This window comes from Sphaeramia orbicularis, chromosome 20 (assembly GCF_902148855.1).
Source record: "Sphaeramia orbicularis chromosome 20, fSphaOr1.1, whole genome shotgun sequence".
In the NCBI taxonomy this organism is placed as follows: Eukaryota; Metazoa; Chordata; class Actinopteri; order Kurtiformes; family Apogonidae; genus Sphaeramia; species Sphaeramia orbicularis.
Window position 1 is genome coordinate 20,852,815 of NC_043976.1, and position 25,595 is coordinate 20,878,409.

The following is a 25,595-nucleotide window of genomic DNA, read 5'->3' on the forward strand; positions in this document are numbered from 1 at the left end:
AAGTATGCAAGTCAACAAAATATATAACTCAGGCCTTGTTGTTTTTATATTTTAAGGTGGAAATGTTACATATCATGGCATTAACCTGCCAGTAACTCTGTACAACGTACCTATTCAGGTCTGATATCAGAGGGCAGAGACCGAGCAGGGGTTGGCGAAGGAGAGAGGGCATAGCATGGGGTGAATGTGGGGTTTGTGGGTTGGGGGGGGCACAGGGGAAGGGGAATGGAAGAGGTGTGGTGAAGGAGGGAAAAGGTGGAGGGAGGTGGAGGAGGAGGGGGACGCCTCGGTTTCCTGTTCCCCAAATTCCCAGCTCCTGTCTGTGGAGCAGGTACACAAAGCCTCCCTTGAAGGGTTTGGAGAGGGGCGGCAGGATGAAACACAGCCACTGATGGTTAACAGATCTGTCCCTCTGGACGCTCCCCCTCGCTTCCCTCCCTTCCCCTCCCGCACTGCTAGCCAGCGGCGCGTTTGTTTACACTCTCCCAAGCCTTTTTAGCATTTTCTGGCCAGGCCGGGAGACTTGGCGGGGCTCCACGCTGCTGATTGCCATATTCCCAGACCAGAAATGTCACTTACCACTTTGCTCTCCTTCATCCGCCAGTTAAACCCTTTGTAATCCCCCAGAAGAGCAGAGTCACCCAGGATATAGAATATTTTCTCCTGTCCCAGTGGCTCCTTCGCCCCACGCCGCCCCTCCATCCCCTCTGCGTCAGACGGAAACAGAGCAAAGACACCATTTCAGCCAAGTGGAATGAAACATTAACATTCCTGGTGGGGCAGTAAAGAAAGAGAATGAGCCCAAGGAGAAGATAGAAAGTGAGAAAGGGAAATGTGGCATAAAACAACCCTCATGTGGCTCCTCCAACCAGACCTCCCTCTTATTTTAGCGCTGATTTAAAGCTCAATTAACCGAATTACAAAACATTTAGCCAGTAATATCCAGTAGTACAATCCTCTCAATGCTCAATGAGTAACATAACATTTCTTACTTTTGAATAACCAACAGACTTCCAGGTGGAAAGTCCATATTGGATCCTGAATAAATAGTCCATAGAAGTCTCTGTATGTGGACCTGCCGCCTATTGAATGGCTCCACTTGACCAGCTGGATCCAGCTCTTTGCTCAAGTGGATCTTGACTAAAAGCAAACACATACAGAAGGCCATGTTTACACGCAGCTTTAAAATGTGTTTCAGTGATCCAAACACAAATGGACAGTTAAGACACATCTGTGTTCACACCTTATGTGTCTCTAAGACGTCCAGCTCAGTGACTTGTCTTCAGATGTCATAACTGCCTATGTCATTTCTGGTAGAAGATCAAAGCCGACAGTTACCAGACAACCGTCAGAGTTGTTTTTCATTAGCTAGCTGAGAAAAAAAAAAAAAAAAATCAAGACATTATATATATATGCACAGGCTAATGCCATGGCTTCATTGATATAATCATAATGTGTTTTTCTGTCCATTTGAGTTGTCCAGGATGCTTTTTGTGTCAGTTGTATGATGTGTTTCTATTGCCAAGCAATTTTCAAAAGAACTGCAAAATACAACAAACCAAGAAAACTCAACCTAAGTGCACTTCCATCAGCTGGTTTGGAATACAAATCTGGGCTGTATATTGTCATCAGAAAGTGTTCATGAATAGAGCAGAATAACAACCAGATAGACACAGTTTTTTTCAATGCTTAGGTCTCTTCATTAGACCAGTTATATTTCTGAACTCTATTGGAATATCACAGAAGAAACTTCTCATGATGAAGAAAAAGATGATTAGTGTTAAACTACACTGGAAGAAGAAAAGGCTGTTTCCATATCCTATTGTTTGCTGTTTCCATCTATGGTTACTGTAAAATTCGAAAAATGTGCATAAAAATATGCTGATGGACACATATCATTAGTTCAATGGGCTCATGTACGTATATGAAGATCACACTGACGCGACATTCACACTGCAGGTAAAAGGCCAAATCTGACTTTTTGCTCATATGTGACCCATATCTGATGTTTTCATGACAGTCTGAACAGCACAAATCCAATTTTGTCAAATTAGACCCAGACCACTGTAATATATAGTCCTAAATCTGATACATATCGGATGTTTTGCAATGTGACTTAAGTCTGAACGGTCATGTCAACATTTCATCTGACTTTCACGTCATTGAAATGTGATAGACGTCATGATTCTCCACCGAAGATCCATATTTACTTCAGTAAACACAATGTGCAGCGTGTGCCAAAATGTATTTTTATGCCCATGTGGGGTCACATCAGGACTATGGACTGTTCACACATGAGTCTGACGGCAGTTGCATTTGAAATATAATGTGAACAATCATGCAAAGAAATCAGATTTCAGCAAAAAATCTGAAATGAGCTTTGAGACCTGCAGTGTGAACGTGGTGAAAGTAACTAAAAATACATACATATATGTACATATGTGACAGGTTAAAATGCCTTATTTTTTTGTAATTTGGAAAGCACATTATTTTTTTGAGATATTCTTAATTGGTTATTAACGCATGTGGTTGTTCTCAGGTATTGTTACAGCTTTATATAAATTGGTACAGGTACAGTATAATTACATTTAGATTTAATTAATAAGGGAAAATATGGGTTTATATAAATTTTATATTAGATTTAAAATTGTTATTTAAATTGTAACAACTTTTGTTCAAAAAAACTAATGCATTAACAAATGTTTTATTTAAACAATAATACACAGTTTTGTTCGATGTTTCATGCCTGATTGATTGATGTTGTCTAGATGGAAGTTGTTGTGCGCATGTGCGTCATTGACTTGAGTGTTGTAATGGCGGCTGCTGAATAAACCCCAGACGAGTGAGGAAAACGCAGCGAGTTTGTGTTTATTTCAATAACACATAGCCATCTCCCTCGACTGTATGGGCGGAGAGCGCAACACATAAAAGTATTTGGATGTTACCATGAACTTGCTCTCTTTGTAGCTCTTCCAGATCACAATTATTTGCTTTAAAGGGATAAAACTATTCTTGCAAACATGGGCCATTCAATTAACAATGTTCATGAGGAGTATAAAGTAACAGCAATTGAGCAGAGTTGGAAAAAAATAAAAACTGACTAACCAAGAGCATGCAGCCTACCTACAGGACAGGTTTCACCTTTCTACTTCTACTTATAGAAAAACATGAGAAGAGAAAGAAAACATCACCCATGACATATCGAGAAAAAACAAGCCATGGTGGGACGTGAGGCTGTTTTATTAACCGGATGACATTGAGTTTATTAAACTGGCTGACAGGTTCCTTCTCCTGCCAGATATGAGGGAGCTTGGCCCGGGTCCGAGACCTAACTGGACCAATTAACACCCAAGAGGGAGGTCCTTATGCGCCAGAACGCATACAAACACACATACATATATACATATAAACACTTTACGCATGCTCACACATCGAGCAGAGTGGGAGGTCTAAAGGGGCTGCAGCAGCCAAATAAACCCCCTGGGACCTGGTAGCTCACAACTCTGAATTAACTAAGAACTCATGTACGTGCATGTGTACACACACACTGGTGGAGGTGTGGGGTGGCCTTAGCTTGCCATATAAATCTCCGCCACTCACCTTTAAATGGAGTGGTGCGGTGGGCCTAGTAAATATGAGGGAGTGTGTGTGTTTGACCACAGATGCAGGTGGAGCTGCGGTGCGACTGGGACGGCGGGGAGCATCGTTCCAGCTCAGGCCCTGGCAACACTGCTCACTCTCATAACAACTCATACACTACGGTGCTACACAACTGTGAAGTGGTTATGAGCTGTGGTGAGAGGTTGTATGAATGTGTGCCATCCAAAGAAAATGGAAGGGTTCTGCAGTAAGAAGACAAAAAAATACAGGAGAACTTCGATGACTGGCTGATACGTACATTTCATTATATACTTTATGGTGTTTAATCAAGAATGTGTTGTTGCAACAATGACCATGCACGATGAAATATTTCCTATGGTGTATGGAGTAATGAGATCCTTTTTTAATTGATACCACACTGTAAAAATGCTTTACTAAAAGTTAATGTCATGAATTCCAAACTTTATGTCCATAAATTATCAGCATAAAGCACTTAAAGTATGGAAAATAGTCATTGCGCGGTAAAATGGTCATTGCCAGTGGAAATGTGAAGTTTTTGGGTCAGTACTACACTACGGTCATGTGTCCATTTTACTGCTTGAGCTAATGTCAGTTGTATATTCTGGCATATTCTGTTAAAATATTCTATACAATCATTAGACATTCACTTTTTGTGAGTTAATTTTTCATGTAATCTGAAAACGATCCGTATTTTCAGCTTTTATATAGCGCTAACCCAGGATCTGAGTGAAGAAAATTGCTTATTTAGCTTAAGAGAAGGTGAACATATAAAGGAACGCAACATCACAAACACAACTGGAGACTAGATTTTTTTTTTTTTTTACTGCATAGGGAAGGTTGGAATCTGGAAAGTAACTACAACTTTCAGCTAATGTAATGATGATTCTTAGATGTTCTGGACTAAAAATACCTCAACCTTGTTCTGTGTATGTGCTTACATTCCAGCAACAGGAGATACATTTAATTTTATTTTTTTTCTGTTATAGCATGAATAAACCAAGGTTATAATAGTTTAGGATTTTTCATTATAGTTTAGTTTTATTTAGTTTTGACTTTTTTTTTTCTCTAATTCAGTTAGTTTTAATTAGTTTTTAGACCAGGGTTGCGAGTTTTTTTTAGTTTTCGTTATTTTCTAAATGCTTAGTTTTAGTTTCTTTATATCTTTTATCTTCTTCGCTATTGAATTCAAATAAATCCCAGACAGGACTCTGCCGCTTTCTCCCAACTTTAGTCTCCATGTTTCCAGGTAGAGTGAGGACAAGAAGACGACTCTAAACCACAAGTGACGGACTGTTAAATATCATATGGTGCCGCTAGCTAAAATTGCTTGAGTGAAATAAATCGATTTCATATCAATCCAATGCTGATAAAGACGTAAACTAAGGGAATTTGATCCATAATTTTTATACGTTTTAGTTAGTTTTGTAAACACACAATACAGTTTCAGTTAAATGATCATTTTTTTCTTTTAATTATAGTTTTTATTTATTTCATTTAACGAAAATGTTTTTACAATTCTAGTTTTCGTCATTTCGTTAGTTTTCGTTAACGATAATAACCTTGGAATAAACTTAATCAATGCTGACTGAGCTAGCATGCGGTGACATCTTATAGATCTTGTCTCTATTCTTTATGATAAAGTCTATTTTGGTAAAAACTATGTCTTTTCAGGATAGTTGCGCATCATCTGCAAAGCTGAGAGCAGAAAAAACCTTAATAAAATACAATGGCGTGTATATGTGGGACTGACCTTCGCTGACCTCTACGCGGCACAACTCACTCTGCGAGTCCATTAACACCCATGACCAAATCCTCTTTAGGCCACTCAGACTCAAAAGGTTCACCAGTGTGCACAAATAGCGTTGTCAAAGTCTAGACTCACTTGGGAATGCCTGGTCTGTGTAGCTGTGGACGCCCGGCCTCCAGAGTTGACACTCCTGGCTGGGATCCCTGGCATCCACAGCTTCCTGATTACCAGCTGTCCCTGCCCTCCTCTGCCCATCAAATCCCAGTAACTGAGAAATAAACAAACAGTAAACAAAGGGCCTAGTTTAGCACCACAGCTTGCCACAGCATGACAACAGGTTTGTCACTCTCACTGCCTGCCAGGGGTAACTGAGCCCGGCGCTGTACGAGTAAGTGCCCTGCTTCATCTCGAAAACCACTGAAGGAGGAGTTGCAATCAGTGACAGTGGGTTTTTCTATCCTGCCCCAAGACAAACAGCTTTAGTGAAACCAGAAATAAGGATATGCAGACTGAAACAACATTATAGCGTAGCGTTCTGGTTCTTAGATTGAGCAGAAACGCCTTGCAGCTAAGCTAAGCATGGAACTACCCCCCACCCCCCTCCTCAATTCTCCACCCACCCACCACCACCTTCTATTGTCTCAATCTGTGGACATCTGCTCGCTACAGAGACAAATTCCCCTAACTTGAGACACACTAGTCATCAAGAGGAGAACACAGGCCTATTAATAGGCTTCCTGCTCGTAAAAGAGATGTGGCAGATCAAGTTTTTTGGGGGGAGTTTGATATGCATGTAATACAATATTAGTTCAATTGTGATGCACCGTCAGAGGCCCCCCTTGTGGAAATCTGCATGAAATCACTGTCTGGGCAAGATCGTAAATCACCGATGGCGTTGTTTATTATTGCAGTACAGTTTTATGGAGGGCAGGAGCTTTGCTGGGACGTCCCGGAGAGGAATGCCCAACAGAGGACCTAGTAGGTAATGGCCTCTTTATTTCCAAAGGAGAGTCGATGGGAGTTCAGCGTGGATCAGGCCTTCTGGGAATGACTGTAAAGGCTGATTAAAGCACAGGAACACCTCTATCTAACAAAAGCAAGCACATAACATGATCAGTGAGCAGCCACCGGATCCAAAACCATGAAAGGGGGATAAATCTTACAGAAAATCCAAACTACCAGTAGAGAATTGGAGGAAGGTAAACAGCATGAGCCAAGCAGACAAGACTGAGTTCTTATTTTTGTTCCTTTCTGTTATGTATGAGCAGCCAAAGCAGCTGGCCGACATGCCACAACACCCACTTTTTCTTATGTCTGGTGAGGTCTGGTCTGGTCGTATCTGAGTATCTGAGCTCTTCAGCCAGGTCTCCGAGCATCGGGAAAACTTATCAAAGAGAACAGACCTCTATTCTGTGCGGCGGAGAGAGTAGAATAGAGGTCTCAGCCAGTCAGGACCTCAGACAGTACTTAGTCTTTCAGCTGTTCGGAAGTGGGAAAAGCACATTAAGGGGCATTGTGCTGGTGCATTCCAGTGGTAGCGGTCCGACTGCTTTGTCCAGCAGCCCCCAAGCCTGGCAGACATACTGTATGCGCCTCGCCCTGGCCATCGCACCCACTCCATCTGAAAACATAATTGATCTGGATATTAAACGGGTCGCGCGGCTCTAAATAAAATTCCATGCATGCTTAATTCACCAACGTGGTTTTGGAGGCTGTACATTTTTTTTTCCCGGTCCAGGCTAGTGTTACATGCTGGACTGTTTTAGCTGTGTCCACCTCATAAAATCAGCCTCATAAATATTTTTCATGTGTTATTTAAATGAAATCAGCTCGCTATGGTTTGGAATGGTTTGATTTCTGTAAATTATCCATGGATACGCACCTATGATATAACACTACTACAAGTGTTGGGCTGAGTATCATACTCACTTCATCAGCATCAAGAGTTTATAACAATGAAACAGAGGAAAAATGTAGAGCCTTTGGTAAATTCTAAATTCTGTAGCCATCATATAAAAGTATTTTGCTGCAGCTGTTGTGTGGAGTTTAGATGTATATAATGTTTGGTCTTCCTTCCTGTTAGGATTAGCATCAAAATGCAATGACAAAATCTTCTAAAATCTGATCTGCATTTAATTTAACATTACAAATACACCAACAGCGCCTTTAAATAACGAGAGCAACGTGTAACAGTTCACAAATCAGTTTTATTAATTTAAACACAATCAAATAATAATGTCAAAAACATCTGTACACATATTTTGCAGACACAACAATCGTTTGCGTTTCACAATGAGGCCCATGTACTGTAAAGTATTTCCAGTTTGCATTTAAGATTGCAACATAAAAAAAAAGCGTGCTGTATGAATCTATAAAACATTTCCTCTATTTACCTACCATTACCTTGATCTAGCAGCAATATGTAGATACCCCAGAGTGCGGGGGGGAGAAGTTGTTTTTCGGAGGATCACGAAATGTGGTCGGAGTGAGGGTGGGTCGAGGAGGTGGGGTTCAGAGGGAGGGGAGAGCGGGAACCAAATTGAAATGTAAAAGGCCAACAGTGATCATGTGCAAAGGAGGGAAAAATTAGAAACACAATGAGTTGGTTTCTGTTTAAGAAAATTCACAGTTGATAGCACATGTCCTGTATGTTCACAAACCCCTCAAAACTTAGTGGCTTTTCTCTCAATGTTAATTATGGTTTCCCCATCCACAGATGTAGAAGCACCATGAAAAGAGCTTCATGTATTTCAGCTATTTCAAAACGGGACACAGAATGTATTTTCAACGTCGAAATAAAAACACTACATCATACAAAATTACTACTTGCTGTACAAGAGTTGTTATACTGCTTGTATAAAAGATAATAAAACCTATTCAAGCCTGCTTTATATCTCAGATTTATTCAAATGTGTCATTAAAATGGATCTCAGGAGGCAAGAAAGTGAGAGTGTGAAGTTGTCTTACTTCTATGCCATATCCAGAACCCTTAGTAGAATTAAGTTTGTTTCCAAATATATGGGGTCAGGGCTGCAAGCTGGTGAAATGCCATAAGGACACAAGATGTGAGCTACCTTTCTGAATAACCAAAAAAAAAAACCCTCTTCCCTTTGAAATATGACTCTAAAAAGGACCTGTTATGCTATATAAAGATGTGAATGAAGTTTCCTGTAAGGACGAGAAACATCACAGAATAAAATGAAAGGTCATTGACACTTGACATCCATGCTTTTGGTCTTGACAAAATGATTTATCACAAAATCCCATTATCTACATATTTGTTTAATGAACAAAACTTGAACACATCAACACTTTCAGGCGTCGCACAAGCGTATGTGCGATGGGATGCCTTTTTTTTTTTACTTCAATGAAAAAGCATTGCCACCTTTCAAGAGCACGTACCTAAATGAATATTGGAAGGAATAGTCCAGTGATTACAAACTTACACACACAAAAAGATTTCCTCTGTACACGATTGTCTCAGCATTGTAAATAAAGTTTTTGTAATTTTCTTAAATTATTAGAAAACCCCTTTTTTTGTTTCTTCCATAAACGTTTCTTCCTCTCGCTGTGGTGGAAATCAATAGTACTTTGAAAAAGGCACGAGTCTTTTTGTCATCGAGGTACCTTCTCAGTGGCAGGGAGCCACTCACAAAGTCTCCGTTCATAAATAAGATTTACAGGACTCCTGGGCCAAAGGCTAACAGAGGAGCAGTCGCTTTGTCTGTCTGTCCAATGACAGATGGGAGACCAACAGAGGCTGAAAAGTAGGTAGACAAATAAGGAACAAAAAGAGACAGGAGGTGAGGAGCAGAGGGGAGAAGAGCTAGAGGGATGAAGAACTGTCCCCACCAGTAGTTGTGGGCCTGTGGTTTACTGTTAGCTGAGTTCTGTGGCGAGGTTAGGCGAGGCGGGCGAAGCCGTCAGTAGCTCTGCTCTCCTCACAGGTGTGAACCCTGACAGAGTCCCGGCACAAACAGAGGCCGTAAAACACTTTGACAGCTTCAGAAAGCAGCCAATTCACAGTAACCAGGGCAAGCAGCTGCAGCGCCGTAAATTCACCTCTCTCCTTCGCTTCCAGAAAAAAAAAAAAAAAAAAGAAAATTAAAGTTTAGGGTTAAGACGAAGTGTGACCGTATGTCAGCACATTAACCGTGCTCTCTGCCTCTTTTTCTTTTTAACGTCTCCTCTTCTTTTCTTCCTTTTGTGAAGGAAGACAGACGCCAGCAGCGCAGGGGGCTTTATCTGAACTCTGGAGTCTGCGGAAAAGCGTCGGACGGGGCTGGAGGGCGAAGGGAAAAGGCTGCAGGGTGTGCTGAGGCGGAGCAGGGCGTACGGGGCGGTGTAGTGCTACAAGTACTCCAGGTCTAAAGCATGGTGGAGGGCCATGAGGTCTGAATGGCTGGAGATCCTCCAGAAGGGCATGTTGTGCTGAGGAAGGAAGACAGAAGAATTAAGATAAGATAAGATAAGACTTTATTGATCCCATCATGGGGAAATTTAACAGTTCACAGCAGCAATATGCAACACACCAGTGCAAAAGCAAGGCAGGTAGAAATAAATGTTCTTAAAAGTACAAAAATATAAGTATAAACTTTGAAGATATTTACGTATTTACATAGTGATTGCACATATACATGATGTGATATGAGGGTAGTGGAGGGTCATTGTGTACTGCTCATGTTAATAGAAGGTGAAAAAAACTAAACAGTCAACTAAAAAATTTGATTGAAGATGTTTATCACAATATTTTCTACATATTGAATACATTTAAATCGTATTTTCATAATTTCTTATATTTTTTAAAACCAAACAATTAAACAAAATAAAAAACAAAATTCTCTACTGAAAGTCATGATTAGTCTAATATTATACTGCAGATAATTCCTGCAGTGAATGTAAGTGCGGTGTGTTCATCAGGAAAAGCGATCATAACTGTAACACACCGCTGCCTGCTCTCTTCACTTTCCTGTGACCGTCTATACAACAAAAGCAACACATCTGTACCTCTAATTAATTTCTTTGCTGCATCAAAATGTAGTTCAATGCTACAGAACTACTCCATCAGCTGACTACAACCTCAAAAGAGATGAACTCCCCACTGAGTTTTTGTGCATCTACCCAGTGTGTGTTTAGGACAGTGCAAATGAGTTGTTGTTCCTGAGTAGAGGACGGGAGAAACGTGAGCCGCAGAGAATGAAAGGGGCTTGTCAGGTAGAGTCCTCAGCTCCTCAGTGTGTGGAGCCCATTACCCTCCCTTTATCAAAGGTATGGCCTCTCCCAGGCATATGTTCCGCTTAGGAGAGCCTGCACTGACCCTTAAAAAGCTCTTTGCTTTTTGTTTTGTAAATTGTCTTTGCTTTTAAGTTTAAAAGCTGGAGATGTTATCGCTACCTTCCCTTCCAGGCGACGGTAATAACTGAGGGCAGAATTGTTTCAGGGATTGTGGATTTCTCTCTGAAAAGGGGCGAAAGAGTGAGGACTGAGAGAACGTCGACATTTGCTTTTGTAGTTCCACACTGTCACGTCTGATATGTGCCTCCTGACGGGTGAAATTGTTGTGTTATTTCACGTCCTCTCTGATGTTGACACAGAAACCTTTTACCGCATGGCGTGTCTTGGGACTCACACCACTCGGAGGGGAAAAAAAAACGTCTTATCCTTCCATCAATGTCACACTCCAACAACTCAAGACTAGAGTGAAAATATTTGCATCTTTTTCCACAATCATCCCTTAAGACCATATTCCCAGGGTGTGTTCACTTTTCATAACACAGAGCTATTGCTTTACACATTTATCCAGGGTAAAGGTTGCTACTTCTTCCTAATCACAGCCTAATCGTGCTTCGTCTGTCCTCACGGGTTCCACTTATTGTTTACTAAGAAACAGGTGAAAAAAAGTTGGAGACTTTTCAAAGGGGAACTCCGGGTCTTCACACTGACACTGTGGCTCACCGTAACTGTCAGGGAAATATGCTGTTTGCCCGCTGATTAATTTGCTAACGAATATGTTCGGTGTGTGTGGCTCGAGTGCAACATTTGGTTTACATCCAAACTTGGCAGAAATGCTGAATACACAAATTGTAGAGCAAGAGCCGACAGGTAATGTAAAAAGGACAAGTTGGGTTCTTCTGCACATAGTTCCGCTGTTTACAAAGACTATGGGAGAACTGGGCTGTGGGCTTTTCTTGAACTGTCTCGTGCTAACAGGCTTGTCATTGCAGTAAATATTCTAATTTCATCAACAATGATTTAAGTCTCCATTATATGCGTTCTATTTATGGTGTGCCTTCAACATGCCTGAAAGGGCCTGTCTAGCATTACACATACAGCATTCACGCTGCTCAGGGCACCGAGCAGGAATATATAATTATGCCATTTCTCCCCTCCCCTGCTCTGTAAACCTGAGATGGCAGAGGAAGAGCACTGATTACACACTACAGGCTTATAAGAGAATGAACGAATGTAAGAAGACCGAGAGCTGAGCACTTGAATCCTTTCTTTGGAAAGGCATGGCAGGTATGTTTTGTGTTCTGCGAGTAAATGAACTCTCGACCTTGCGGGGAGTAATCACAAGTAAAAACATTATCTTTTCTTTCCCGATAAATATTTCTACCATACAGCACGAGTATGTATACAGTATGTGGTTTCTATAACTCTAAGTCCTCTTACCTTTTTTGAGCCTTGCTCCTCTTCCACACCATCTCCAACAACAATGTAAACAACTTTCCTCCCGAATCTTTGAATTACTCTCTCAAAGCAGCTCTCCTTCCCTGTAGAGGAGTCGACAACACATGGAGAGAGGTTAGTTAGTGGAGCAAGGATACAAACAAGATGTGCATTAAACTAACCATCAAGTTTTTACAGAGGTACAGAGTGACCAGAGCCCCTTTAAAAACACACCATACTTAGAAAATAGGGCATAGTTTAAACACCTTGGGCTCAGCAAGGAGATGGGATAAGATCAGGCCTCAGATAAAGACAGTCTGAAAAGCATTAACTCTGTCGTTCCCCTCCTCAAACCTGGGACAAATGGACTTAAATCAGCTAAATCACTCTTGCATGCTCCAGGGCCTGGTTAGTAGAACCCGTGTGCTTAACGCTCCAAGGAACCCTGAGCTACACTCTGTCTGCACTGATGGGCCCGAAAATGGCACAGGAGTGAAGCTTGATGTTTATTTTGTATTTGAAACAGTGAAGACGGGGAAGAAAAAGAGGGAGATGAGAAGAGGAGGAGGAGGGTGGGGTTGCTGTGGAATGACATAAATGTGCAGAAGTGGTTTCATATGCAGAGACTGAGCAGGAGAGGCCTGAGGAGGCCCAGCGTAGGCCCAGCTCCAGGAAAATAATCCCAGGCTGATTAGAGGAACATCAACCCTCTCCGGTGACTGAATATCCCACACTATCTATGCCTCTGTCCCATCACTTAGGTACCTACGAATGTTGTAATTGTTTACATTTATATTAATCAGCATTAGCATCGCAAAATGGGAAGCAGCACAAAACAAAGTGAGGAAGTCTTTACCTATTTTGGTTGCGCTATAAATATTCTCAATAGGAAAGACTATGCCCAAGCCATAGAGCAGGACTTTTGCCAGGGCAGGGATGAGTTGCGTGGTGGTCACCAGGATATTCACACAGTTTGACCTGCAGATCAGAGGGAGAGCAGAGAAAAAGGATGACATCACCCAAATCACTTTGAGGGAGGACAAAAGAAAACAGACTGCAGAAAATAAAGACACTGCAATGTATCAGTTGTTAAAAAAGCCACAAAATGTCCTGCAATAAAGTGTCAGATATCAGACCCTTTTTAAAGTCAGATGTTCTAATACACTTATCTTCACAATCAAAAGACACAGCCTGTCCGAAAACACAAGTTTCAGAGCGGTGGTGTTTGGTTTAATAGACTGGGAGTACAGAGTTGACTTATTTACACCACATGCGCGTTTATATATGTGCGGTATGGGACTGAGTACAATTTTCCTCACTGGAGTCCTACCTTGAGTGGATTAATGTTAGTGCTTTCAGTGCCAGTGTTAACCAGGAGTCCGTCAAGGCTTCAATTTCTGCTCGCAATTGCAACCAGGCTTCCCTTTTGGCTGGGCCCAGCAGACCTGAAACGCAGGGTAACATTGTTTGGGTTGGACCAGCCCTCCAAATACCACTGAAATTTTCAAAATTTACCCTGACCAAGTGGTGTGGCATGTGTGCTTTTAGAACACACACGTGAACACGCGTACACACTCACACAAACGCCCACACAATGAGGACACGTACATCTGCAAACTCATTCCTACTCAACAGATCTGTACAGAGTGCTGCAGCTTGTTGGGGATTACCTCCTACGTTATTTTTGTAGGTGGTGTAGATTTCTTTTACTCGTCTGTAGCGGAAGGCCAGTTTTCTCATCCAGTCCACACCTCCCCTCACGCCTGTGGCCAGACACAGGTTGGCACTGGTCGCTGCTGCGTGGAAACCGTCAGCGCTGAAGTTATATGTACTGGGATAAACACACAGAAAGAACATGTTAGCACCAGCTACATACAAAGTGATCACTGTAAAACATGCGGTACGTTTGTCAGTGAGTGAATTATACCTCAGATCCTGGCCGTTGTCATCGGAGGAAACGTCGTCGATATGGACCTGGTCACATTCCTGAAATACACAAAATATTCATAAAAATTTATGCAATATCATATTATTTAAGGGATTCTTTTGTGTGAAAAAAGTAGCACTCCCCAGATGGTCAAGGTTATTTTTCACTAGAAAAAAAAAAAAACCCAAAAAACATTTATTCAGGAATTTGTGCTTTGGCTGGACACCTCAGTCTAAATCCCCTTCTCCTTGACTCTTTCTTTTTCACCTTTCTGACTCAGATCTCCACATTATTTTCTCCTGCTGCCTCACCACTTCTGTCCAAACAAAAACTAACCCCTGCATCCGTTTGGATGGACCTACGGCTGACAAAGCTGCAACCACTAGAGGGGTCTGCAGATATGCACAGTCACAGACATAACCAATTAAGTCCCAATCCAGCAACTCCTAGCATTCCTCAGGTTGGCATTTGAACAACTATGTCTGCAAGAACAGATATAAATATACAGACAGCAGAAGGATGTTAGCAGAATGTTAGCTAACAGAATGTATGAAGGGCCTTGGCACTAATGGTTTGTGCATGTGTGTGTATCTTTGTGTGTGTGCATCTCCAAACATATGTGCACACTTCTCTCCCCCCTTGGGGAGCCTGGCTCCTCTTGGAAAGGTAAAGGGATTCTGCAGCTCTGCACTGATTCCACCGGTACACAGTAACACAATCCAGACTTTCTGGTAAATGTAACCTACTAGAAAAATTGAACCTGATGCTAACCGCCAATGAAATTATGACCTCTGATTGCTGCTGCGCCACACACCAACACAGCCCCGGGGCCAGTCAGCCAGCCAGCCGGCAAAAGAGCGGAGGAGAAAGCAGACTAAAAATCTGTTATTAGTTTTCCATTTATAGGAGCTGCTCTAGTGCCTCCCCTTTCTTTCCCTTTTCTCCACCCCCTCAGCAAGCTCTCAATGTGAGGGAGCCCTGCCTTGGCATTCAGATCAACACATTTTACAGAGGACTGAGGAGAAACAAGCTAGCTAAACTTCTTTTTTACTAAACCTGAGTCTATTTTAGCCAACAGGACATGGAGTAATAATCACGTTACATGCAAATGACTCCAAAATTATGTCAACTTCTCTTAAAGTGTAAAGAATTTCTCAGACACGTTACAGGTTTGAGATTGGTTGCCCAACTGTCAAAAGGACCAGTCTACTCTGTTTAAAGTTATGTGAGAAATAATAATATCTGGTGGAAATTGAATCTGGAGGAAAAGAATTCCTCCAGTTTCAAGTATGAAAAATCCTTCCCGATTTTTTAAGCTTTTTAATTAAGTTTCATCCGGCTGTTAAGACAGCCAAACACAGAAAGGACTTCCTTGTTTTAAGTCAATCTAACTGAGGCCAAATGCTGACGTTATTGCATTCCTCTCTAATGCTAGAGCAGGGTAAGGGTAAGGGCTTTGGACCGTAAACCTTTTTTATTTTACTAGTTCCCCTCTGAACAAATTTTTCATCTCCCTGGATTTGTGGGGAGAGGGAGGGGAGAGCGACGTGAGGAGAAACTCAAACCAGCTGTTCTTTAACAGAATTAAAATCTTGACCCCCAACCCCTACTCTAATGCAGCCATTCTCTCGCCAAGCCTCTCCCAGCAAGCCCCGAGATCCAAAGAGGAAAAGACTTTGACCCCGTGACCCTATCCCCTCCTCTCTGGGGCTCTGACACCCCGATAAGGGGGTGGAAGGCAAGAGAGGTGGAGATGGAGGAGAGCAGCGGGTAGCGGGCTGGGGGAGAGAGTCCAAAGTGACCTCACATGGAGCGAGCTCTGAGCCCTGCGTTCCAGGAGATGGACTGCCAATTGGATACGGGGTGCAGGCGGGGGCTCAGAGCTCTGTTGGCCTAATCTGTTTCCAGACACTCACCAGCAGATCTTTAATAGTTGAAGAAAGCAGCAATTTGTCCCAGCTTGAGGATTTGCTGCCAACAAACTTGTGGATAATTTATGTTCACAAATTATCCCAAAATTTTCCTTAGAACAGAACTCAAGCCAGAAGTATTGGTGTGCCTAATTCTTTAAGTAGTGAAGGCATGTCTGTTTGTTTAGGAAAACAAAAACAGCACCCTGGGTTAAGAACCTCATAAAGCCTCCATTCAGGGACCTCCCATTCTAGTGCAAGTGACTGGAATGCCTCTATTATCCAGTAATTACCTGCTGATGAATCAGACACGATTAGCCAACTGCTAAAGCTCCTGCCACCTCTTTCACTTTGCTACAGGGCTATTCACTTCCACTCATTTGGCACATCATTGTCTAATTGCATGCTGTCTCCTGGTACCTTGTTGGTGACAATGGTTCGCCGTGTTTGTTCTCCCTATGTAATGTGTTTCTTTCAGGGTTTGACAGCCAGCATGGATAAAACAGATATCTGAGAACGGTGTAATTACTTGTCCGCTTTAGGAGCCAGATCCAAACCTCCAGCATGACCCAAAGAACATAAATATGTCTCAGTAATTAGACCTTACTGGTGCTTGATTATGAATAATTTTTCATGGCCGAATCCTCAAAGTTAATGTAAACTGCTAAAATTTTAAGTTAAAGAAAACACACTTTTATTTCTTCTCACCAATTTTTGACCAATTGAAAGTCTGTTTCATTTCCTTCTGACTGTCATTACTCGTAGTTTGTGCTTGTTAATGCTGTAGGAATTTATCTGTGATAGAAGTCTTGGTGTGTGATTTGAATAAAGAGTGAAGTGGATTTCAGAGGAACGCACAGGCTTCAACAATTACAGCTCCCAGCTGGGGTTGGCATAAACCTCTGCACTGGCTCCCTGGGAAGACTGGGGAAGCTAATGGAGGAGGTGGCTGTGGGTAATGTCGTACAGTAACCCTTACACATACTCATTAGGAGCCACTTCTGAAGGCCTCGTAAACACCACAGAGTCATGGATGGTGCAGGTTTAAGTCAGTTAAGTACAGCTGTATAGCTGAAGTGGACAGAGTAGAAAGAAACATGGTGGTGTGGCCAAACTTTACTAACTGACAGACTCACTAGAGGACTCACTTGCATTCCCACAGTAATGTTGGACTGATTTTAAAACTTCAATGCCAAAAAAGGCCTGCAGGATGCATTTTAAGTACTCTGAGATACAGTCTTGTACTGAAAGACTGACATGACTTGCCAAATGTTGGAAAAATGTACATAAACTCCATGCAGAACTGAACAAAAATTATTAAGAGGAGCAAAAAATTATTGTCCCTGATTTAAGCATTGACAATGACATGCATTCAAGATGGAGGGACATTGTGGGCAGTCTGAGAATTTCTTAGAACATCTCTTTTCCATTGAAATCCCCCATTCTCTGCTCACCAAGCAAACAGTGGTCTCTCTAAAACCTACAATCACCACTAACTCACACCAGATGTTCCTACTGTACTCAGGAGTGAAGACCCTCCACCAGAAGCCATCGCAATTACTCCTTATCCAAACATTATGTCTTTCTGTTAAATTCATCAGCGATTTTTTCATTTAGTTTATTAAGTTACCAAACAGTCCTTATCTGTATGGGAAAAATGAAAACTCACACAAAAAAACTCAACTATAGCAGACAGAAAGCTTCTACCTTTAGGATGAGTTCACCTCTTTATCATTCACTCTCTCTTCTTTTCTGTCTCTGTCTTTCCACTAGCCTCCTGAAAACTCTTCACTAGGGAGGAAGCTATCAGAGCCCTCTTTGTTCCCTTGGCATCTGTCATTAAGCAATCAGCGGTGACGGCCTGAGTCTTCCTGTAGCCCTGGAAAGAGCTCAAAGTGGTGACTGCAACAGTCAGAGGCAGGGAGACGAAAGAGAAGCAACTCAGCAACACATGTTACCAAAACACAGGGACGACCGAGCTATCTAAACTAACTCCTAGACCTGTTTTCCCTGTGAAGGTCTAGGTCACAGCTACACAGACAGTGTCCACTTTTTCAAGCTGCCACTGCCCTCCTCTCTTCGGCTCTCTCAGGTGAGCTGTGTGTTTTGTTGGGTGGGGGTGGGTGGTCAAAGCCACGGTGTGAGCGATAACAGCCGTCAACGCAGCATTCCTTGTGACCCTACAGACTAATGCCATGTGAAAAAGGCTCATCCATGGTTCGCAGGTTCTCAATACCGCCACTCTACCGGCAGAGGCTGTCATCCTCCCCCCCCTGCGTGACCCCCAGCAACATCCTTCCCCGTTCCCACCACAGGCACCCCTGACTGGTGGAAAGGAGGAGGGCGCAGAGGGGTGGGGGCTGTGATTACCTGGGGGTCAAACAGGATGTGGGTAACAAAGAGAGAGTTCTTCGAACCCACTTCATTCCAGTCCACAATCTGTGCTTGAACAGTCAAGGAATTCAAACAGCGGCGCCAAACAAAGCACAGGTATAGAAAAGTCCATGCTGGTTTTACAAAATTCACACGATCGCGAGAGTGGACCCAGTGGGAGCACAGGATAGTTTTTGGCTTGATTTTAACAAAGTGGTCTGTAAAGCAATGTTGTGATAACTGTAAAGGATTGGAAAAGAAAGAAACACCCCACAGGTAGGCAGCGAAAAGTATAAATTAGTCATTCATGATGGATGAGCTGCTTCTCATTATTCCCTACTTTTGGCATTACAAGTCCAAACCACACCTCAAGGAGAGCAGCATTAAATGCAATATCAAATCTCAGTCATTTCAGCATTTTCCTCCCGCAATAAACGAATCCATGGAGAAATGGTTTATTTCTGCCAAGTGAACTGTTGTGTGGACAAATCTGAGCAAGTTTCTGAACAGATTCTTCTGAGCAGGTGCTGTGTTTCTGTGCTGTCTTCTAGTCTTAAATATCATCATTTGTCACCAAACAGTAATGTTATATTTTCCATGCACACTCAGCCTCTACTGGTGCATCGAACGGCTGTGTTAGGATAGTGGGTAAAGGGTGGGGGTGAGGTGGAGCTCTGTGGAACTGAGATTGACAGGGTGGCTTTGAAGCCTCCACTTTCTCTCTGTACTCTTTCCAAAACACATCAGTGGCTCCGCCTAGAAACTTGATGGAGTTATGTCGAGGAGCATGACAGAACTGCTGCATCAGTGGCCAGGCAAATGATTAAACACACATCAGTCTGTGTGGGCCTAAAAAAACCCATATGACAGAATATCCCATATATAAAAGACGGTTTTTAAACTATCATTGCAATTAGGTTCAACAAAATAGAGTGAAAAATAAAAAAAAAACTCATACCCTGTGGTTTCATGGTTGATATATAATTTAAAATCAGTGCCACAGAGCTTAAGTGTTAATTGGTAACCGATCAACTAAATTACTTCATTTTATGATTCAGTGAGAAGCGCAGTTAATGTCAAATTTCTCCTTACTGGGCATAAAATCCCCAAAACTAGTCTTCAAAAACTATCAAGGAAAACACCATAAAGCTACCAATCACATGGAACAGCCAGTATAGGATCTGACTCTCTACAGTGGGACATAAAACCAACAGAATGGCTCCACACTAAGAGGCCCTGGAGGGCCATTTCAGCCACTAGGAAAAGGTAACCGTGCGTTTCACAGTATCTCTCATTAACAGGCAGCCCCTGGGTGAGAGTGACAGAGGAGGTTTCAACCCTGCAAATACGGGCTGGGAGCTATAAAAGGCTGTCAGCTCACAGTGTCACAGGGTTGCTCCACAGGTATGTGTGTGAGAGTTTCATGAGTGTATGTACAGTATATATGAGTTTGCATCTGTGTGTTTTGGAGAATGGAGTGTGTTTAAAGTGCACAAGTGTGTGTGAAAGCGTTGCACACAGCATGGAGGCATCAGTGGACTAATTTAAAATGTTCCCACCTTTGGAGACCTCTCCCCCCTCTCTCACTGTGAGTGGTTTGCCCCCATGCCCTTTATACTCCAGACGGGGAGGGTTGTTTTCTCACCCAGGGAGGGGTGAGACGGCCGTACCCCATGCCCCACTGTGAGGGGAACACAGGGGGCTCGGCCAGTTACAGAGGCCCCCGGTTCCCATATACTGCTTTTGGTTTGCAGCAGTGCACCCACAGTAAACTCACACCCTGAGTCACAGCAGAGCTGTCAGTCTTCACAGCGAGCTCAGCCTCTGTGGGCGTCATTATACATATCACTTCGGACCATTAATTAACTCCACATTCAACCCTCATGCAACTCACTGCAGTGACAATAGTATTTATTACAACAAATACAAGTTGTTAAATATTAATATAAGTAATGCTTGTATTAAAAATAAATAAAATATTGTCCTATGTAATGCTCCTGTTTCTACAAATTCCTGTATCGCTGACTTTTGAATTAGGTTATAAAATACATATTTGCCAAAAAAAAAAGACTATATGTACGTGTCTGCAGCTGCTAAAATGCAACATTTTCTATTACGAAAATTAATACAGTGGTGATCACACCAGTAGGGATCATATTGCTCTGAATTATTTTCATAATGCTCCCTTCAGTGAGAGCCTTTATGATGATAAAAACAGATTGTGCTGTTAATAGAGTACTCTATTCATTCTTTAAGTAGCAAATGGTTGGTGTGGGACACTTGATTCAGAGCCTGTATGTTTGAGTCTTTTGGGGAAGTGCAGTGTTTCTGGGACGCACCTCTAATACGATCTAACAGTGAATGAAAAAGAAAGCGCTGATCCAGAAAAAGGTTAGAGGAGAAAAAGAGGGAGACGTAAGGGTGAAACTGATCCCTGTTGACCCCTTCGGCATGCCCTCTTTCTTTTTATGACTTTCCTCTGAATCGTCACTCACCAGCTCTATCAACACAGTCCAGCCTCCATTCATACACACCAACACACACACTTGAACTCACACAGTACACAAAGCTGCAGCCTTAACTGTGGCTTTGGGAGCACAATGTCATGATGTTTTGAAGCTCTTAAACAATCCTATTGCTCCTAAATGCCTGGATAAAATCAATATATTTCAAAATGCCTAAAGTAAAGCAGAACTCAGCATATATTACAAAGTTTGAGGAAGTCTGTATTGTATATTCTTGTGCAGGGGCTGGCAGGACAAGGGAGTGTTAAGACTTAGATAGACCACTCATACACACACTCTGTTAGGCCACTAACTCTGCACCTGTGTTTCTGCCTCTGGGGTCTCCCTTTATGGCTTAGACTAAATTAGATGGACCATATGCATTTCTGCACATGCTTAAATACATAACTGCTGCTGCTGCGGTATTTATAGTCGGACTCTGTTTAGCTCTATCTGAAATGGAGGACTGTAAATCACTGCAGAGGAAACACAACTGCTTAGGCATTGCTGAATACTGGTACTTAACACTTAGACCGGTCCAACTCATTTTAAGAATTAAGATCAATGCACCTTAAAGAGAATGCCACTCCTGCACTGGCGCGATGGTTAATGACAGTCTGTTCAATGTCTGGGAAGAGGACTTTGACACTGTAAAAAGCATTCTTGCAACAGACCACAGACTGCTATTTTAGGCACAATACTTGAATTTTGACTGGAAAAAATCTAAAGCTTTAAACTGTCAAAACAAAATCAAATAACTTTGTTACTGAGATAGAGCAGAGAAGATATATGCACTGCATTTTCTAATAATTTTATAAGCAGTCTGAGCTGCCAATTCATCTGTGAACAGCTTCATCACACATGAAAAGAAATCAAAACACAGGACAGATGTTGAGCAAAACCACATTTAAGCCTTGTCACAAACTGCCATTTTTTCAAATGATTGGGGCACATCTATTAAATAAAGTGCAGCTACAATGGATTCTACATGGCCAGGGCATAAGGAAATATTTAAGCAGCCAATTGCAGCCAATTAACTTTGATCACGATGACTGCGTATGGAATCTCAGTCACTCGTCTGTCTGGGAGAATATGAACATTTTCTTTCTGTGTCTCTCTCCCCTGTTTTTTCCTCATTTTTTCGGGCTGGCTTCATATAACACAGCTGAACATGGTGGTGAGTAATGAGACTTGGCAGACGGGCCACAGATCTCTTCACACTTAAGTATCAAACAAAACATTTCCTCTCCTGTGAGGTCAGCATGAAGCAGGACACTGAGGAAAAGCACTGGGTCAGTGGGATCAGATTCACACAGAGAAAAAGAGAAGGCAATGATAAAGTAAAATAGTAAAATACACATTAATATCATAAACACAGAATTAGAAGCAATGCAGAAATAAGTTAATTTCAAATATGTGATAGTAACCTGTAGCTCAGTTCAACATCTGCGTCAGGACAGAGGGTATTATGTGAGATTGCAGTTCTTTGCATGTGAATACTGCAGACTAAAAACTTATCTGGCACAAAATTATCTACGTATGCAGTCAACGAGCATGCCTGACCTTCTGGTCTTTAATTCACCTCTCACTAGACTGAAACAGACACTCAGACCCTCAAGTCAGACACTCCATCCCACTCACACACACACACTTCGCTACCTCTGATCCCTATATTTCTGTACCCAAGGGGTAGATTTTACACTAGCCTTACATGAATCAGGGGGGCAAAAAGGCGTAGGAGGGTAGACGGCGGGGGATTTCATACTGTGACGGAAGGGTCTGTGGTGTTAGTGGACAGCGACACCAAGCACACAGCATGACACACAGACAGACTGAACAGCCACAGAAACACTAGAGCCTGACAAATTGCACTATGGGAGTGGGAAAAGAGGGGTGGAGGGTGGGGGCAAGGCTGGTGACCCAGGAACAACGGAGACTGACAGCGCATGCAAAATTCATGGTGTCCCTTGGGCTCCGAGGTAATACTTCACCACTATGGGACTGATAACTGAAAAACAGGCTCCACACTATGCAACAGTTGTCAGTGCTTTCAATAATATCTTAATGGACTTATTGTTCTCTTGATGTAATATAGACATTACTGTCAAGATTTATGTGTTCTATAGCGGCTTTTGAATATTATCAGAAAAGAAACATCTGGACAGGCGTATAAGAAGAAGCAAGAAGCAAGTGGGTAAAAACGCACCTCTAAGTCGTTGAAAAATAAGTGTGTGTCCGCCAAGTTGAAGATCATTTCTTCCATCCTCAGGCCTAATGACACAGATGTCGGAGGGTCCTGAGAAACAGACAAAAAAAAAAAAAGAATGAACAACATGAAACAAAACATTGTTCTGAAAACTAGGGTGTGTATGTTTTCGTTTAGAAGAAGATCATGTCATACAGTAAATAACACTCTTCCTTGTAAGTCAATCAATTAACACAGAATCCCCTTAAATTCCTAAGCATGCTATTCTCATAAAACAGGACGTTAGGCAGACTTGAAAGTTTCAGCCCGTTTACAACCCCACGAAAGGGACCAGAATAGTCATCAGAAACGCCACAGACTTAAATGAAGTGCAGTAAAAAGCTTGTCTCCTCTCAGGGGGGGTGGTCGATTGAGAAGAGCTGAGGTCATAGCCTTATCGTAAAAAGCCAATTCTCCACATACTTGTTCTCATACTCGGCAGATGACATAAAACTGAGTGATTCCTCTTGAAATTTCTGGGGATGTTAAGCAGCAGCTGCGAGATGTTTATTAATATTAAACATAACTTGAAGATAAAACACTTATATTAATATATTAGTGATTCTGTGGATTGGCACGGCTGCAATTTTTCTTTTAAATCATGATCTCTGTCAGTAATGTGACACGTGCTGTAATGGTGATATGGTTGCACTGTCTGTAAGACAATACCGAGAGAGGAGTGAACTACACTGTAAATAGTTAATGAGCCTGTGACAATGGGTGCGATTTCCCCTTTAAAAAGATAATGAACAGGCAAAAAGTCTCCAGCACGTTTTACATTAACGGATTTATAGAAACAGTTTTATTCACTTTCATTCTGTCCCATTAGTAGGACTGTTTGGAGATTTAAAAAAAAGGAAAAAATGTATAACAATTAATTATAGAAAGACTAAATATACTTCGATTTACTTTAACCTTAAATCTCTAATCAGCAGATTGTCTTTTACAATAGTGAGCTGTGGAGGAGGATTTTCTCCAGCTGGGTGAGACCGCATTAAACATAGGAGCAGAAGCAGGGATTACTGAGTTAAACCACCTGAAGACACACCTGAGCTTTCCACTGATTAGCTGTCACACTCAACAATGCTTATGTTTTCACGAAAATGACAGAGGATAAACCACACAAGTAGAACTCAATCTCCACTTCCAAAGGCTTTCTCTCTCCTCTTAACCTCCCAGTCTGAATCGGTCTTTCACTAAGAATTCATCAAAAATAATTAGTTCCCCACATGAACAAGCTACCAGCTCCCCGTCCTAAACTGGGGAACTGTTTTGGTTATTTAGTATTATGGTCTGGTTTGGTGGGAAAAGGCCGTCCTCTCCTGCACAAATGAATCCTATCCAATTAAATCTAAACAATCAGTCAGTGAGGGAGTTAAGAATACAAGCAGGCCAGAAGGCCAAAGTGCTGCTGCTGTCATTGCGCTAGAACCACCTGTCCTAAGATGTCAGTGCCATCCGCAGGGGCGCCAAGGCCCCCCCAACCCGTTCTACTGAGCCCCTTACCAATAACACCCCCTTCTCCACCCACTTAAAGCTCCAGCCCTGGCCAGCCCAATAGCAGCACAGCTGGCCTCAGCCATCAGCTTTATGGGGGTGAGCTGCCTTGATGCCAATTAAAAGAGCTGATAAGAACAGCAGTGTGTTTAGCATGTACGAGGGGGAGAAAAAGCCAGTCAGACAGAGTGGGTGGGAGGTCACAGTGAGGGAGAGAAAGTGTGGATGTGCACTCACACAGATACACATCTATTTATAGTAAGCTTAAAGCAGCTAGTAGGGAAAACTGTTTTGTAATGTTTTTGTTTATACCGCTGAGATAGAGATGACATGTGTGACAGATGGGGGAAGGAGAAGGGTGCAAGACGGGACGCTGGCTGTGGGGGAAGTTAGTCTGCTTAACTTTCATTTCTGAGGTAGTTTACAGATCTGTGTTTGTGATAGGCTTTGAGGAAACGCACACTGTGGTTAGTGTGAATAAGCGCATCTCCCTCTTATAATATTTCTTTAATGTGATGGTGTCAGCAGGTTAGCCCAAGACACTGAGAATAAACTGGATAAAAGGAGAATAAAAAATGGCTAGAGGAAGAACAAAGGGGGAAAAGAGTATAAAAAAAAAAAGACAGCAAGAGGGACTCTAGCGGCTGTCACATCCTATATGAGTTCTGATGGAATGGGCCCTTATGGAGTCAGGAGTGTTTCCTGTTTCAGCGGAGCACACTGGAGACCCTGTGTGTGCATGTGTGTGTGCATGTGTGTGTGTGTGTGTGTGTTTGGTTGTAGACCCCCCCATCACTGAGCTACAGCTCCCTAAGCCTTAGCTCTCTCTTTACCCAGCAAGCAGAGTTGAAAATAAAGTAAATAAACAGTGGAGGGTCGTGGGCCAGCCCTCTTTCACCCCAAAAACAAAACACTGCCCCCATCAAACAACCCCTCATACCAGAACAAAGGCACAGAGCAGCGGCCTCAGACGCTAAGCTTTCTGACATATGAGGAGCAATATTGTCAACTTTAAATCCAGACACCTCCACAGCCAAAACAAACGGCAGTAGAAATGCTGCACTGGGATGGACTCAAATGTTTTTCTTTAAATCACCATTTT

General features: G+C 42.3%; 1 protein-coding gene across 7 annotated transcripts in view; it reads right to left on the minus strand.

Annotated features, from left to right (window-relative positions):
• Positions 1 to 7,556: 7,556 nt before the first annotated feature.
• The window catches only part of eya1 (EYA transcriptional coactivator and phosphatase 1), a 38,886-nt gene continuing 20,847 nt past the window's right edge, over positions 7,557 to 25,595 (minus strand). For all 7 annotated transcript variants that reach the window (XM_030123906.1, XM_030123905.1, XM_030123901.1 and 4 more), the window contains 7 exons: positions 22,958 to 23,047; positions 13,965 to 14,023; positions 13,708 to 13,868; positions 13,368 to 13,482; positions 12,894 to 13,015; positions 12,041 to 12,141; positions 7,557 to 9,799 (listed from right to left, as the gene is read on the minus strand). In XM_030123906.1, coding sequence (XP_029979766.1) covers positions 9,719 to 9,799; positions 12,041 to 12,141; positions 12,894 to 13,015; positions 13,368 to 13,482; positions 13,708 to 13,868; positions 13,965 to 14,023; positions 22,958 to 23,047 — 729 coding nt within the window. In that variant the 3' untranslated portion in view covers positions 7,557 to 9,718. The remainder of the gene's footprint in view (positions 9,800 to 12,040; positions 12,142 to 12,893; positions 13,016 to 13,367; positions 13,483 to 13,707; positions 13,869 to 13,964; positions 14,024 to 22,957; positions 23,048 to 25,595) is intronic.